The sequence below is a fragment of the Heteronotia binoei genome, chromosome 1, assembly GCF_032191835.1.
Source record: "Heteronotia binoei isolate CCM8104 ecotype False Entrance Well chromosome 1, APGP_CSIRO_Hbin_v1, whole genome shotgun sequence".
Taxonomy (NCBI): Eukaryota; Metazoa; Chordata; class Lepidosauria; order Squamata; family Gekkonidae; genus Heteronotia; species Heteronotia binoei.
In genome coordinates this window covers 253,343,354-253,359,902 of record NC_083223.1, presented here as the reverse complement: position 1 = coordinate 253,359,902, position 16,549 = coordinate 253,343,354, and the positions used below count along the sequence as shown (strand labels likewise).

The 16,549-nt window shown below is 46.1% G+C and overlaps 1 protein-coding gene across 3 annotated transcripts in view; it reads right to left on the bottom strand.

The window, feature by feature from the left end:
* Positions 1–3,713: 3,713 nt before the first annotated feature.
* Positions 3,714–16,549, bottom strand: part of PIAS3 (protein inhibitor of activated STAT 3) — a 63,318-nt gene continuing 50,482 nt past the window's right edge. For 2 of the 3 annotated variants that reach the window (XM_060253029.1, XM_060253038.1), the window contains 3 exons: positions 15,807–15,940; positions 11,816–11,853; positions 3,714–6,292 (listed from right to left, as the gene is read on the bottom strand). In XM_060253029.1, coding sequence (XP_060109012.1) covers positions 6,020–6,292; positions 11,816–11,853; positions 15,807–15,940 — 445 coding nt within the window. In that variant the 3' untranslated portion in view covers positions 3,714–6,019. The remainder of the gene's footprint in view (positions 6,293–11,815; positions 11,854–15,806; positions 15,941–16,549) is intronic. The other variant, XM_060253046.1, reaches the window with a different exon arrangement.

Below are 16,549 nucleotides of genomic sequence, written 5' to 3'. Positions count from 1 at the left end.
ACCACACCCCCAGCCTCAACAGGAACTGCTATTCTCAGTTTGCACAAAATTTCAAAAGAGTCAGGAAGAATTCTTTCATTGCCTTGCCCGGGCGAGGGAGACTATGGTACAGAAGGTCCCAAAATCCTGGAGGGGCCAAGGCTTTTTCAGAAATAGCCACTTCAGCAAAATCCAGGCTCTCTTCAGTAAACCCAAGGCACACCCACACCCCTTTAAGAAGTCCTCAGCCCCCAACCCCCACGGGACAAGTGTTCCCTCTAAGCTGAGTTAGTGTGAGCTAGCTCAGTTTTCAAGCCTCTGCCTCACACATTTTTGTCTTAGCTCAGGAAAAATGGTCCCAGACCAAACTGATTTACGCAGTAGCTCACAACTTTAATTCCAGTAGCTCATGAAGTCGAATTTTTGCTCACAAGACTCCACAGCTTAGAGGGAGAACCGCACGGGACTGTCCTGTTTTGCTGCCGTGAAGTAAGGAGATGGAAGCAAACAAAACAAGAGAAAAAAGCAGTCAAAGTACATACCAGTGGGGGGTGGTTGGGGGGGGGGGATATCTGAAGTTCTTAATAATGTCACAACTCTGGGCTGGCTCTTTCCCAAAATTTTTATTTTATCTAAAAAGTAGTTTGCATATACACAATGGCCCCAGCATGGTAAAACAGAGTGGGGCTTTAAACAGACAATAAATAAACCAAACAGAAAGGGCCAGTTTACGCAAGGACATCCTTTTTTTGACATTTGAAAGGACACCGATAAAAAATTTTTTACGACACCCCTCCTGTGGCCACAAAATGATTATTAATATGTACAAAGTATTTAAACAGCTGCATAATTCGCACAAGACCTTCCCTTCTGAATATGTCCTTCGTAAAGTGGGGATGCTATAAAGATGGTGAAAGGTTGAGTGGCAGAAAAAACAAGTCCCGGTTCTAACACAGTGACTTGGTTGAAGCCTCACAACAGTGGCACTCCCTTGTTTGAATTCTCTTGGGTAAAGCACAGGGCTGGTTAGATAGATTAATGCACCAGGAAAGGGGGAAGTTATTTCACAATGCTTTGTAAAGTTTTATGCTCTCCAGGCTTCTGGAATGTTCCAGCAGGGCCTGGAGGAACACAAAAAGGAGCGACAGAGGGGAAATTGGGTATACAGATAGGGAGGTGGTAAAGGTTGAGTCAAGATGATACACTAAACGCCATGCTCCTGGTAGTCCTGCTTCAGTCCTTCTCTGGCTTCAGGAGTTTTCCATAAAGCTGCACTCTTGTCCTGCCAGGGCCACAATCAGCCCTGCAAATTAAGCCAATAGCTTATTAAGGATTCTGAAGAGTCTACAACAGTATCCAGGGGGTCCACTATCCTAAACTGGTGCTTTGAAGCATTAATCACTTGCTTGGACAGGACGGGTAGGGACACAAAAGGTCACAGAGGTAATTTTAATCACTTTTATTAATAATAGAAGCCCCAGACCAAGCTACTACCCCTTGCTGGGTACTGAGCCTGGAATTTTCTGTGTGCAAAGCAGGCGTTCTGTTACGGAACTATCACCCCTACCCAGCACAGCCCCTGGGTCCTTAATTTCCTTGCTCTAGATTTCCCAGATTCTCAGGAATGCAAGTGCCACTAAGACAGAAAGTCCACCTCACAACCAAACTTCTCGAGCAGCCTAACTGCATTTTAAAACATTGCCATGTGAGCACAGGACACTGAATTCTATTGAGTCAGACCAGTATTATTTATGAGTATTGCCTTCTTGTAGTAGCTCTCGGGCAGAGAAGGCCCTTTTACAACGCTACCCTGGGATCCTGCAACTGAGATGCTGGGGACTGAACCTGAGGACCCCCTAAATTCAAAGCTTGCAGCCCTAGCAAAGGTTGCCAACTGTAGTTTGGAAAATTCCTGGAGACTAGGGATATTGCCTAGGAATGGCAGAGTTTGAGGACCGAGGTCAGCTATACAGTTCACACACTCACACACGCCCGATTGCTAATGTTTTCCACAGGGCAGCTGTAGTTCTGGCAACCCCCGTCCTTCTCCCCATGCCATTTTGGTCTCAAGCCAAAATAAAGTTATTAGGAAGCACCTCAAGAACTCTGTGAGCGGAGGTCATTAATTCTGACACAAAGCACCTCTGAACTACAGCATGAAGAACTCGACACAGGAGCACAATACACAGCTGGTTTGTTTCCCCACTGCCGTGATATCAAACTTTGGGGCACAATCTAAAACTGGGCATTGGAAGTCCCACTGAGTTCAACGGTGGAATCTTAAATGCACCAAGGTAGTTGTTTGTAACCTGCAAAGGCATCAAGAGAGGCAAACGGCTCCCTTGAAAAGCTGGCATGCCGGGAGCTTCCCCAGCTGCTCACCAGTCATTGGGATAGTCATGCCGGAGGTGCACCGTGGGAACCTGACCACAATGTCACCACCACCACCACATGATAAGCAGTGTTGGGGGAGGAGAGAGGGCTGTTCCTCTCCAGCTCAGATTGCATATCCAGCCCACAGAAGAACTTGAGGCTGAAATTCATCTTTGTTGTGAGGGAAAAAATTGCTCCCCTGGAAATGGGGTGCTTCAACTGCAGTCACAAAGATAGGAATATCCGTGCCTGCGCCATCAATTGTAGAGCTAAGCCTAAAGATATTGCTGGCAAGGACTCTGCTCAACTCAAGGAAAGCGCCAGTTGTACACATGCCTCGAGGGAACTGAGTCACACTCTCCTCTTTCATTCTTTGACTGCCACACGACAGCAGTACTGGAATGTTGTGAGCCACGCTTCTTTCCCAATATTCTCAATAGTTCCCCTCAACTTCAGGCTGGGCTGCAATTCCTCTCTTATCTATGGCTTTTCAGACAGTGCTAGAATGGTGGTATGCCATTATCTAGCGTAGATAGCCAATTCAAGGTGGCATCGTTCCTGAAAATTTACAGCTAAAATAAACTGCTCCTTGTGACTTCAGGACAAGCTGTTGGGAACTGCCTCTCTCCTCAGAGGCTTCGTCTCTTCCACATCTCAAACCACTGAGACCCTCAATCCTCAGCACCAAGCAGGATTCAACCTAAACCACTGGGTCCTGTCCAACTTCAAAACCAGCTTCTTTTGGCCTGCTCCTTTGTCTAAGCAACCAAACAAGTAGATGCTGCACTTAGTGAGAAACTTTTAGCTCTAGACTAGGGGTCTCCAACCCCCAGGCCATGGACTGGTATCAGTCCATAGCATGTTAGCAACTGGTCCATGAGTTGTGTAATTATTTCATTATATATTACAATGTAATAATAGAAATAAAGGGCACAATTGTATCATTCCGAAACCATTCCCCCCTCCCCAGTCAGTGGAAAAACTGTCTTCCACAAAATGGGTCCTTGGTTCCAAAAAGATTGGGGACCAGTGTTCCTCTAAGTTGAGTTAGTGTGAGTTAGCACACAATATTTTAGCCTCCAGCTCACATGTTTTTGTCTCAGCTCAGGAGAAATGGCCCTAGAGCAAACTAATTTATGCAGAAGCTCACAACTTTAGTGCTGGTAGCTCACAATTTTAATGGCAGTAGCTCACAATGTAGAATTTTTGCTCACAAGACTCCACAGCTTAGAGGAAACATGGTTGGGGACCACTGCATTAGACAATTTCGATCAATACACCATGTAGACCTTGGATATACCACATGTGCAAAGCACAGAGACTGAAGATGGAGACGAGCGTAACAAACTACTGGTGCCTGTCTTTTAAAAAGTAGGAGTCTCTGCAGTCTTTCTCCTCGCAACAGTGAGAAGATGTGTCGACTGGCTCTGAAAACGCAAGAGCAGGTTAACAGCGAGATTCAGGCTAGGAAGTAGCTGCTACAAACTTAACACACACACACGTATATATATACACACAGTACACTTAAATACATAAATAAGTTGTGCAATGGATGATGCGTTAACCACCCACAAGCACGCACCATGTGCAGGCAGGAAGGCGCAACCTTCATTTAGTCCTCATAAAGAAAGAAAGGGAGGAAAAAGAAAACCAGAAAAAGATCTTTGGAGTTTTGTATGTACAAAAAACTGAAAATATAGATTATTATAATATATATATATAAAGATATCATTTGTTCTCTGTACAAGATTGGTAGGAAATATCTTAAGGGAGAGTGGAGGAAACTTTAGGCCTACAGCTTAAAAAAATACATTATAGTAACAATGGTCGAGAGACCAGGTAGAGTCATGGGCCACAAACAGGGATGGATGGGCAAGAATTAAAAAAAAAAAAAAAAACACCCAGCAACGCTATGGGAAATGCATGGGGCTGCTTCCCACGCAGCGATGCTGGCCACTCACCATAAAACCAGATATGCAGGAAGCACAACTCAAAGGCAGAATAAATTACACCTGCCCAGATCTACAAGAAAGTATTGCCGGGTAGCAGGCCAAGTTTTCTGGGCTACAGGATGCATGATTTTGTAGCCAAAAACTTTTTTTTTTTTAAGTTGAAAGTCTCTGCAGAACTGCAGTGTCTGATTTCCACTTGCTGACATGTGTGGAATCTTAACATTGGCTCCTCGCAAACCACAATTTTGCCTGGAGGATGAGCATCGACTGCTGCCTTTTCTCCAGTATCAAATCCCCCTCTCTCCCTCAGCAACAGCCTTTGGCTTGATGTTCTGCATGGCCAACATAAACCAAGGTTAATGCAAATGAGGCTCTCGTGAGCACAATTAACAAACACGCCACAGCTGCTTTCACACAAAGACAATTCTCTGCGTAGGTCTCATTGCTATTACAAACACAGAGGCATTTGCAGTGGCAAGGAAGGGTCTACACGGCAGTTCCTCCTCAAGTTTTCTATTCACTTGTCAGGGATGCTTTAGGCTGATCCTGCACTGAGAAGAGGGTTGGACTAGATGGCCTGTATTCAACTCTGCGATTCTATGATTGTAAGTTTTCCTTGCCTGGCGATGCCCTCAAAAGCTTTTACCCTGGGGACATCTTGAAGGAACCCTGGTGATCATTGAGGCTCACATCATGCTAAGCCATGGGTAAGGTTGGGAAGAGAGGGAACCATGGTACGGAGAAGTTAGAAAAGGGCTGCATGTTCCCAATTCCAGCTTCTGGATTGCAAACCATGGCTTTGTAGGCAGAGTCAGGCCTGCGCTTGCATTACAGTCTTTCAATGGCTGACTGGCCCAACAAACAAGCTGCACTGACAAGCTGAGGTAACAGAGTAAAGAAAGAAGTATTAGGGGAACCTAGACTGGCATACATGCACACGACTTCTGACTTCTACAGGACTCATCATCAGGTGCATCTTTCTGTCTGAAAGAGTGCTGTGAAAACGTGAAAGCTTGCACAACTTAAATGTTGGGCTAACTTGGTCCAAAACAAGATATTCCTCTACTTCCTGACTTGTGCTCGTTGTCCTTTGCAGCCAGTGCCCACTGAGCTGCTGATGCAGTGGGTGCAGCTGCCCCTAGGTGTACACCGTTTACAGGCAATTTTTGCATGGGGGTCAAACAAAAATGCCATCGTTTCAGCAGCACCCTGCACGAGAAAGGCAAATCAGATTGTGTGCAATTCTGTGCTATGGAAACCATGGTTTTGAACCTTGAAGAGACGATGCATCTGTTTCAATCGTTTTGCATAATTAATTTCTGTTTCCATTAGGCACCAAGGCCCTGCCCCATAACTGCTGGAAACCCTGTTTCAGCATTTGCTGAAATTTCACAAGCATTACTTATGCATTTCCATGCATCTCTCAGAAATCACACGAGCTAGAAACATAACTTTAAAATAAACGAATGAAAACAAGGATTCTCAGGGCACTAAATTCTGCAGCCAGTACCAAATTCCATGTTCTGAATCTTGTGCAGAATATACAGAAGACACCCTGTCTGTCCAGAATGCCAGTCGGAGAGAAGATTCTCATTCAATGCATCTCTTTCCAAGCTGATTTGAGTAAAATCCATCTTTTCTGTATGCGCTTCTCTCTCTGTATCGGGGAGGAATGAATCCGCACTGGTGCACAAGACTTGTTTCTTCACCGCGGTTTAGTCTAGTGAGATTATATCTGGCCGGCAAGTTGGCAAGACGGGGCTGCCCCCGACTGTGCTGTTGTGCCCGTGGTTCTCCCGCAAAGCTGCCGACGGAGAAGACACAACGCTGTTCAGGCGGCCACCGGAGGGGGACCCAACTGTGCCATGGGATCCCACCACGACAGGAGCGAGGGGGTTCATGAAATGTGGAGAGGGACCACGGTACTGGAAGAAGTGGCTGAGGGTGTCCTGCTCATCCAGGGAGGTGATCACGGAAGGGCTGTAATGCTGTGGGGGAGGGGAGGAGGAACAAAGGAAAAAGACATGGATCATTTCCCCTTCTGAAAGGTAGCATGCAGAAACAACAGCAAAGGAAATTGCCAGGGACGTACAAAGGCCAAACTGTACACACTACACAGGTGGATCTTCTTAAAAGAACAATAAAAGAGTAAATGCAGCCAAGGGAGGGTAGATAATTTGAACGGGGAAGTGGGCCCAGCGATTTTCTACCCCCAATGCCACTGTGCGTGTGTGTGTGAAGTGCCATCAAGTCAGGACAAGTTATGGAGACCTTAAGGGGTTTTCAAGACAAGAGACATTCAGAGGTAGTTTGCCGTAGCTTGCCTGTCACAACCCTGGACTTCCTGGGTGGTCTCCCATCCAAGCACTAACCAAGGCCAACCCCATTTAGCTTCTGAGATCTGATAAGAACAGGCCAGACTGAGCCAGAGCCCACTGCCATTATCCTGCTCTAAAATGCCCCCTCAAGGTATTTACTGGGGGGCAGGGAGAGTTGTTTCCATACAGCACTTGAGTCTTCTTCCACGCAGAAAACGGCAACTGGGTTGAGTGTGGTTTAAATGGGGAAAATAGCGCAGGGGAGGGGTTAAACACTCCTAGTCCATTCCCCAACTGATATGCTGCTGCATTTTGTCGGGGGGGTGGGGGGTGGGGAGGAATCAATCATGGATCTCCCTGTAGGTTTTTTTTTTACTTATTTTTAAATTTGCATAATAGAGGGTCCTGAAACAAAGGAAAAGGGCGTAATATACAGACACACAGGCCGTTTTCCCACTAACTTTACTCCGGACCGACGTCCCTCTTCACCGCGCAGCGTCTGCGCGGATTTCGCACCAACTGCTCCGCAGAACCCGGAAGAGCCGCAAAGAGCCGCGGCTTTTGCGTCACAAATGTAAAGTTGGTTTTTGGCGGTTTACATTTGCGACGCAAAAGCCGCGGCACTTCCAGGTTCTGCGGAGCAGTTGGTGCGAAATCCGCACAGACGCTGCGTGGTGAAGAGGGACGTCGCTCCGGGGTAAGCCCTGTGCGAAAACGCCCACAGATTTTTTGCATTTTTGGAAAGATGTGCCTGTCCTGACCTGCAGGGCCCAGGCTGTCCAGATCTGATCAGATTATGGCAGCTAAGCTCGGTCGGTCTTGGCTAGTGCTTGGATGGGAGAGCCCCAAGAAAGTCCAGGGTCGCTACGCAGAGGCAAGCAATGGCAAGCCACCCCCGTTTTGTCTCTTGCTGTGAAAACTCTACAGGATTGCCATGAGTCGGCTGTGAACTGCTTTTCAAGACCAACGATGGAACATAAATCTTACAATCAAATATTTATCAACAGTACATTGATCTCCGTATGGTAACAAATAGTTTGGCTTCCACTCTTTCTTTTAACTGTGAGAAGGGGAGACAATATGTGTACAGGAGAAGCACAGGGGCTGGTCAGCAATGCTATTTTCCTGAGCTAAATTGCTCTCCCCAGCTGCTATTCATTTGGCACACATGCACAGAAATGCTGCATCAGAGGGATCCAAATTTTGCAGCTGTATTAATTAAGCAGACTGGTATGGAAAGCTGTGTTTGATTCTGCTAGCCCCAATCCTTTGGCTGCTGGGAGCCTTGCTCTGGTTGCTCAGAGATTATCAGGCACTGCTTAGACGCCCACTTTTAAACCTATCTACACAGTCTTTGAGGACTAGAAACTCGCTTTAACAAATAGAAAAGAAAGCAAGGTTGGTGTCTCTTCTGTCCTTTTCCCCCTGGTCTCATAATTTGTAGTGTGCACGAATCACTGTGCCCAAAGAAGACAGCAATACAGAGCAAGAGTGAGATCTGAAGGATTAAAAGAACTTTAGTTGATGAATAATTTCTGAATTTCAACCCATTAGTACATTAAATTTGTGTAAAAAAAATGGGTTGAATCTCCTCTCAGAGACATTCTCGTTGGTCACAAAGAGACTTTTCCCTTATGCCAGAGGGGCTCCGAGTCTTGCCAAAGGAAATAACTTCTGCAAGCAGAACTGATGCAAGGAATCCAGTCCATTCATTCTGAACAAAAATGTACACCCTTTTCTTTCCAAAAGATGCTTAACTGTACTGCACCAGGCATCTTATTAGAAGTGGCATTCCTCTGAGCGAGAGAGGGAACTGGACTGCCTCTTCCAAGATGGTGTGTCCCATCTGGTGGTTTTTGAAAGGGCATATTCACCTTTCTCTTGGTGTGTAGAAAGGACTGCCTCTTCTAAACAGGTGATTTCAACCTGGTGTCTTTTGTATCATCAACTAAGGCACCTGGTTTTTTTGGCCACTGTGTGACACAGAGTGTTGGACTAAATGGACCATTGGCTTGATTCAACATGGCTTCTCTTATGTCCTGATGTAAGCTCTTGAAGGCTGGGAGGACTCTCTTCTGCAATGATGTTTGCCACCCAGTGGTTTTGGAAACATTTGTATGGGGGGGGGGGGAATGAATTTCCTTCCTGATTACTTATCAGAGTTTTTAATAGGACTGAAACATTCACTCAGCCAGTTAACACTAAGTTAAAAAAAATCTGATCCACTAAAACAATGATATGTCAAATCAGTAGGGGATTCTTTTATTTTTAAAATGCTTTTAAACATAAATTTTTTTTGCCATCAAGTTACAGACCTGTGAGGTTTTCAAGGCAAGAGACGTTCCGAGACCGTTTGCCACTGCCTGCCTCCAGGTCATGACCCCGGTACTCCTTGGTGGTTTCCTATCCAGGCCTCATTTTGGGCAGGAGCTCCCAGGAGCAGAGCTCCACAACCTCTAAATTTTATTGTGCTCTTTCTTTCTTATCCTCCTCCCCCACTTGCTTCTGGGCTCCATTGTTCAAACCCCCTGTGAGAGTTTTGCTGAAATTTGACAAACTTTCTAATATTTTTTCCCCCACAAAAAAAAATGGGGAAATCGCCAAACCATATAAGGCAGACAGATGGAAATCTTCATCATGCCACTGTGGCCACATAGGAGAAAGTAATGTAAAAAGTACGACGGGAGTAAGGTTTTATTATTACAGCTATAGTTCAAGAAGCATTTGAAGGTAGATGCTGAGCTGATATGATTTAGGTCTGTGGTATCTGCAAGTGAATTGCGCTAATGAGCTCCAGCACCTCTTTCTACAAAATGACCCCTGCTCCAATCCAAAGACTAACCAGGGCTGACCCTAGTTAGCTCCTGAGATCGGGCTAGCTTGGGCTATCAAGGTCAGGGCTCTGACACACAGAGTTTAAAAAAATGCTAACGGCAAGCACTGCTGTCTTTCCTCCTATAAGTGTGTATTAGAGAAGGGAGGATGCCTTTTCCAGGAGGAAAAGAGCCAGCAAGATGTAGTGGTTGGAGTGTTAAGCTAGGATCAGGGAGACCTGGGTTTGAATCCCGACTCAGCCATGGAAGTTTGCTGGGCGACATCAGGCTAATCACTCGCAGCCTAACCTGCCTCACTGGGTTGTTGTGAGGATAAAATAAAGATGGAAAGAGTGTTGTAAGCCACTCTGGTCCCCACTGAGGAGAGAAGTGGTGAATACATGAAGGAAACAAAATAGATAAAGGATGCCTAAAAGGACACAGAACCACGCCACAAAAAATAAAGAGAACAGGCTTTATTCACGTGCAAACTGAATTAGTGTATGGATTCATCAACTAAGGTTTCTTCGATCACTCCATTTCTTGAACAGTTAATCTAAGTAATTCATTAGCCAAATGTTGCACTCCAGCTTTAGAGAATTAAGGTGCAGGAAAAAATGAAAAACCTACTTCCCCTCCAGGGCTGAAGAGAGGTTTTGTGCCCCCCCCTTGTCCCCACACACAAATCAACCCCAGTTATAAGCCAGACCACGATGAACCAAGTGTGAAGAGCACGTGTACAGTAGGTAGCTGGTCACAGAGCAAGCAGCTCCAGTAGTAACACCTGCACTTTGGGGAAAGGCAGAAATTACCTCTTGACCACAAATGAATGGTTCAAATGTGATGTGTCCCTAAGTTAACAGCATCTCCCCACAAAGCAAATGTTCATAGGCTATGACTCTGCACCCTGCCCCAAACACACGCTAAGCCATCAGAACAAACAACTCTGTTTTTATCACAGGAAGAGGAAAGGAGGGCAAGCTTTATGTACCAGTTTACAAAGGTCTCTCCAGACCCCTTGCTGCCACTTTCCCACCCCCTTCCCCCAACTCTAGTAGGAAATCAAAGGGTTCTTTGGCTTTTCAATAAGTTGCACAAGAACTTTTTTTTTTTTTTTAAAGAAGTGCTGGTTCAATGCATCAACATTGCACAAAAGGTGAAGAGTCAAAAACGACTGAGACACAGTCCATAATGCTAATCTCAGCTATTACCATTCGGGGAGACAAGGCAACTGTTGCAGGAACCTCTGTGTTTTGTGGGATGCAAATGGCTCCCAAGACAGGGAAGGAATGGCCGTCTGGAGGAAGAGGAGGCCAAGAAGCAGAAATACAGAAGCCCAGCGGGGACAGTCCCCAGTGTCCATGCACCATGGTGACCTCCCTCTCTCCCATTTTACAAAGCCATGTTGTTTTGGTCAGTTTCATCTCTGCCTAGTTTCCCCAAGAAAGGTTTCCCCTTAAGAGAAGCTTTTCACAGCTCAGACATGCTAGACATCAACTTCTCTGCAAAGGCATGATGAAAGTGTTGCCCGCCCACTCAAAATCAAGCTCCCTGCAAGACCCTTGGGCTTTGCTAAAACCAGGCCTTGAATTCAGCAGGAGCTCACAGGAGCACAGCTTTCTGAGGGTTCCCCCTCCTTCTCCCCACCTACCTTCTCCATTGAATAGCAGTTGCAGCTGCATAACAATCCCTGGATTAGGACAGGGGGCAGCCAGTCACCTGGGGCTTTGCCACACCCCCAACAGCCCTCATTAACCCCTGGAGAAGCCCACACCACCCTTTCTCTGCTTCTTATGTGATTTTGGGCAGTAAGTGGCTTGCTGGCCTTTTGACTGAGGGGGGGATGGCCAAAGAGAGCCCCAGGTGAGCGGGGCCTGCTTGGATCTCTCACCATCCCAATCAGGCCTCGCTCGCCTGGGCTCTCCTTTCTTACGTCAGGTTGCTGTTGGCTGGGGGGGGACGGCATATGCTAATGAGCTCCACCACCTATTTTTCTACAAAATGACCCCTGACTAAAACTTAAGCAAGTACAGAGCAAGCTGCATTTTCTGAAACAAGGAAGTCTCCGAAAGAGAGGAAAGCTCCTCTGCTTTGCCAACGAGACAGAGTCAAGTTAAGACTCCAGAAACAAAAGCTGAAGGAAGAGCTCCCTCCTGTGGCCTAGCAACAGATCACACTTTCTTTTAAATAGCTTGGAGGGTTGCTTAAAGAGTCACAGATGGGCTAGATGGCTCAAAGTAGGGAAGGAGAAAAACTGGCTCCCCCCCCCCCCCCCCCGCTATCGTCCTACTGATTTGATGAAGGAATTAAGGGAAGACAGGAGAAGGTGGGGGATATGGAAGAGAAGAGACAGCACGTGTGAGAGAAAAACAAAACATACCTGATTTTCACTTTGAAGGAAGGAAAACAAATCCAGACCTAGAAAAATGAAAAGGGGAAAAATAATCTTAATGGCAAAATAAACATATTGGGTGGGGGGATGGGAGAAAGGCAGGGTTTAAAAGAAAGGGGAGAGGGGTATTTCAGCAAGGGCAGGATGTTCTAAAGTGGGAGCCAGGGGTCCACCATTCATTTGGTTGGGGGAAGGCTTGGAGATGCTAATCTGGGACTGGAGTTTGAGTATAAACCTTGGCCACACGACCCCTCTGCTGCTCTGAGGGCACAGAGACACTCGAAAGGAGTAAATTTAAACTGCGGATCTGCAGGCAAGGAAAATGCAACTTAAGTTTCATGTATTTAATGGAAAACATTGCAGGAAGCAGGAGGGAGAAGAAAGTATTTAAAACCAGCCACCAATTACAGCTTTAAGACAGACTCCAGAAGTGCCAAAACATCTTTTATAAGTTGCACAAGACCTTTCTCAGCGGCCTGTTTTGGGAGTTGGGGTTAAGCTAGAAATCCTCCAGGGCACTTTTTGGCTCTGGGGTGGATTCTTTTAAACCCATTCTATTGGCACTTCATGTATTTCTTTTGAAGTACAACTCTGTTCTCTGTATGGGGTTTTGACAACTTAATTCCAAAATAAATAACAGTTTATAAGATTAAAGAATGCGTAAATGAAAGCTGAACACAACCTCAAAAACCCTCAAACTGCTCAGGACTCTCTTTCTCAACATTCATGCAGGAGCATCAAGAAGAGCAACTCTAAACATGTGCAGAAAGCTTCCTTCTCCTAACCGAGTATGCACAGATCTTCCCTGGATGCCGCCTCCTCCTCCCCAGGTGTAGTGGCACAAATGGATTATAGAACAAAAGTCTGCATCATCTTTAGACTCCCACTTCCTTTCCTATGCTGTCAGCGAGGGTTCCCCAACTCCCCAGAGCATAACATGGGTCTATGTGATGCTGCACAAGTGGGAAAGTGGGAAAGCAAGCTCCGGGCATGATTTGGAGGATGCAATTCACAATCTGTAAGCTACATCAGCACCACCCACTGCCCAGATCCCTACCCCATCCCCACAAGCCAATCACCACTGAACTTCTCTGACATGCTCTCAGTCTTTGCCTCTTTCACTTTTCAGGCTCTGTCATCTCATCTCATGTAGCTGAACTCACATTTCCTTATGAAACTCCACAAGCATCATGAAAGGGCAAACTATCATGAAACTCCACATTCAGAGACAGCCAACCTCTGAATCACATGCACACATGAAGTTGCCTTATACTGAATCAGACCACTGGTCCATCAAGGTCAATACTGTCTACTCAGACTGGCAGTGGCTTTTCCAGGGTCTCAAGCAGAGGCCTTTCACATCACCTCCTACCTGGTCCTTTTAAGTGGAGATGCTGGGGATTGAACTTGGGACCTTCTGCATGCCAAGTGATGCTTTCCCACTGAGGCATGGCCCCTCTCAATCCCAATGCTAGGAGGCAATATCAGGGGAAGGCCTGGGCCTTTATGCCCTGTTGTTGCCCCCCCCCCCTCCCAGAGGAACTGGTTGGCCACTGTGTGAGACAAGATGCTGCACTAGATGGACCACTGGTCTGATCCAGCAGAGCTCTTATGTTCATAAGATAGCAGAATCCCCCACAAGAAAAACATCATCCCCCTTAATTGCAACCAACGGTCTTCTGGTATTCTATGATTGCGACAGCCCTGAAAGTTCTGAAAACAGGCTAGAAAACAAGTGCAGAATGCCTGGAGAAACCTTATTTGGTGGAAAGGATTAGGAGTGGGGGTAAGAACTTCAATGGTTTTCCCTCAGGACTAGAAGCACTTATTTACTTATTTCTTTCTTATTTCTTATCTACTTCTTTCTTTCTATGAAATTTAACAAAAATTCTTGAATGCGGAGGACTAGAAGAACAAAACGGGTGGGGGTGGGAATGTACACAAAGGAGAGTCATCTGCACAGGTCAGTTCTTTTGTGGAGTATGTTCCGAACATATATATATATATATATAACAAATATCCACATACAAGTTGTGCACACATTCACATAAAGTTTACAGAAACTGACAGCGGTTCACTGAAGGAAAAAAGCAGAACCCAAATGCAGCAAAGCTACAGAACAGTCGCGGAATGGAACAGACAACATTCATTCTAGTGCTAAACGTCCTTCAGCATTCTCCTGCCTTTGGGAGCCAAGGTAGGTGGCTACTAGACACATGATAAAACAGAAACCCAGCATGCACTTTTGTGAATCAGGGCTCACTTCTTCGGATGGCACAGCAAGCTCCGACTCACAAAAGCTCACAATGGAATAAATGGTCCTAAGTCTTCAGTGCCACTGGACTTCTGCTTCATTTTGGTACAAGAGACTAACACAGTCACCCCTCTGGAATTACAAGAGGCATGCCCTCTGTGGTGGCACCTTATCTAGGGAACTCCTTCCCAGCAGCCATTCACCTGGCGCTTGTGTTGCCAAGCTTAAGCCCCAGGGCAAAAAAAAACCTACCCAAGCTTTTAGTGGGTAAACGCTGGGTTGCTGTGCCGTTGTTTCTGTTCGTTCTAAATAAGCAGCAGTCTGTTTTGTATCAGGGTTTCAGTTATATTTTTGCTGGTAAACTGCTGTGAGAACCCTTCTGGTTAACAGGTACAGGTAATTTTTAAAAAAATAACCTGGCTTTTTAAAATTCCATTTTGTGTGGCCATCTCCCCCCAGCCCCGCACTTCCCTGATTTCTCTGCTAGGTTTTCCCCAACTGTGTTTGTTTAGAGAGGCTTTCCCAGCTAATCCGGTCAAGCTCAACTCCTCTATTCATCCCAAACCAGTGGTTAGCACCCATCTTTACAGCTAAAGGTTCGATTTGGTAAACTGGCACAGAGTAACCTCTGCATTTGACCTGGAAGTGGGACTCCTTCCTAACAGCAGAAGGGTTCTTCTGCCATTTCCCTTATCAAACTCCACATTGATTAGAAGCTCACTAAGAACCCAAGGAGCCAACTAAGACTGGGGGTGACAGGGGAGGAAAGTCTGCCTACAATATCACCAAAAAGTCACAGAACATGCAGCCAGTACAGGTTTGCCAGCAGCCACGCCTGCCTCAAGGCGACCAGGAAGGAAAACTTTTACAAAATTGTGCATTTCACCAGGTCACACTCATGTAGGGGCAAGCTGATTGGCAGAAATCATTGAAGGTTACAAACTGGTAGACTTATTTGAACAGCTGTGGAGGAGGGAATCACTCTTTGTAGGACTGATTAAAAGTGCAAAAAGCTTCAAAGCAGACTATAAACAGCTTGGCTTACTCTTGGGCACCTCCAGGATACATCAGGGGTGGCCAAACTGTGGCTCAGGAGTGACATGTGGCTCTTTGATATATATTGTGTGGCTTTTGACCCCCCCACACTGCCCTGTTGGCCTGCTTGAAGAAGGCATTTCTCTCTTTAAATAACTTCTCCAAACCAAGCCAGTTGGTGGCTTGGAGAAGGCATTTAAAGTTAAAGTTGCTTTCTTTCTACCTCTCCCTCCATTTATTTGCCTGCCTGCCTTCCAGTCTTGTGGCTCTCCAACATTTGATGTTCACATCTTGCGGCTCTCAAACATCTGAAATTCATATTTTGCGGCTCTCAAACATCTGATGTCTATTCTATGTGGCTCTTACATTAAGCAAGTTTGGCCACCCCTGCATTAGAGATTGCTCCGCACGCACACACATGCACACCCCCCCCCCCAATTATCCCTTCTGGGAGAAGACAGGTGGCAGCAAGGTGGCTCTTTTGGCCATATACAGGCAATGCTTAAAACAGCACTTAAAAGTTAGCCAACTGTGAGAAGCATTACGGATTATTCTTGATACAAAATAATTCTGCATCAGAGATACTTGCAATACTCAGGACTGAGGGCCAGTTTCTAGCCCCTACATTAAAAAATTCCTGAAGATTAAACTGAGACTGACCCTCAGGCTGAGAAAGGAAGACAAAATTACCTTGGATATCTGAAGGGACCTGGTAGGAAGGGTGGTAGTCTGGGATTGGGAGGCTGGATAGGTAGTCGCTGCCGACAGCTGCCATCGGGGGGCTCCGCAGGACTGAGGATGGTTGGTGGTCAGTACTTAATACCCTGTATTGAGAAAGGTTTGGATCAGGGGTGTCAAACTCATTTGTTATGAGGGCCAGATCTGACATAAATGAGACCCTGATGGGCGGGCCATATGTATACCTATCTAAGATTAGGTAGCAGAGCTATAAACTTTATAAAGGACACAGACAAACACAAAGATTTTTTTTTAACTTAAAACATGCTTAAAACATTAGCACTTGTTGGTCTAGCTTTCTTTGTACTTCTCCCATGGGATCCAGGGAACTGGGCAAGGGAAGCTCTGGGTCTTTCCTTCCTTCCCAGGGGGCCAGGAGGGGGAGGAGCCTCAACCAACAGAAGGGAGTATTGGCTTCGTAACTCAGCAATGCAATTGAGAGAGCCTGGCAAAACAAGCTCTGCCTCCCCTCCCCTTCCTCCCCAAGGGAGGAGCCTCATCCAATGGAGAAAATACGGGTTTTGCTCTAAAGCTCCTGTGCGATTGAGCAAGCCTTGCAAAGAAAGCTGTTATGCAGAAGGAAGCAAGAGAGACGGAGAAGGAAGCAGATGACAGCCAGTTGCTTGGGGGCCTGATTTGGCCCCCGGGCCGCATGTTTGACATTGCTGGTTTGGATAATCAAACCCACACAAGGT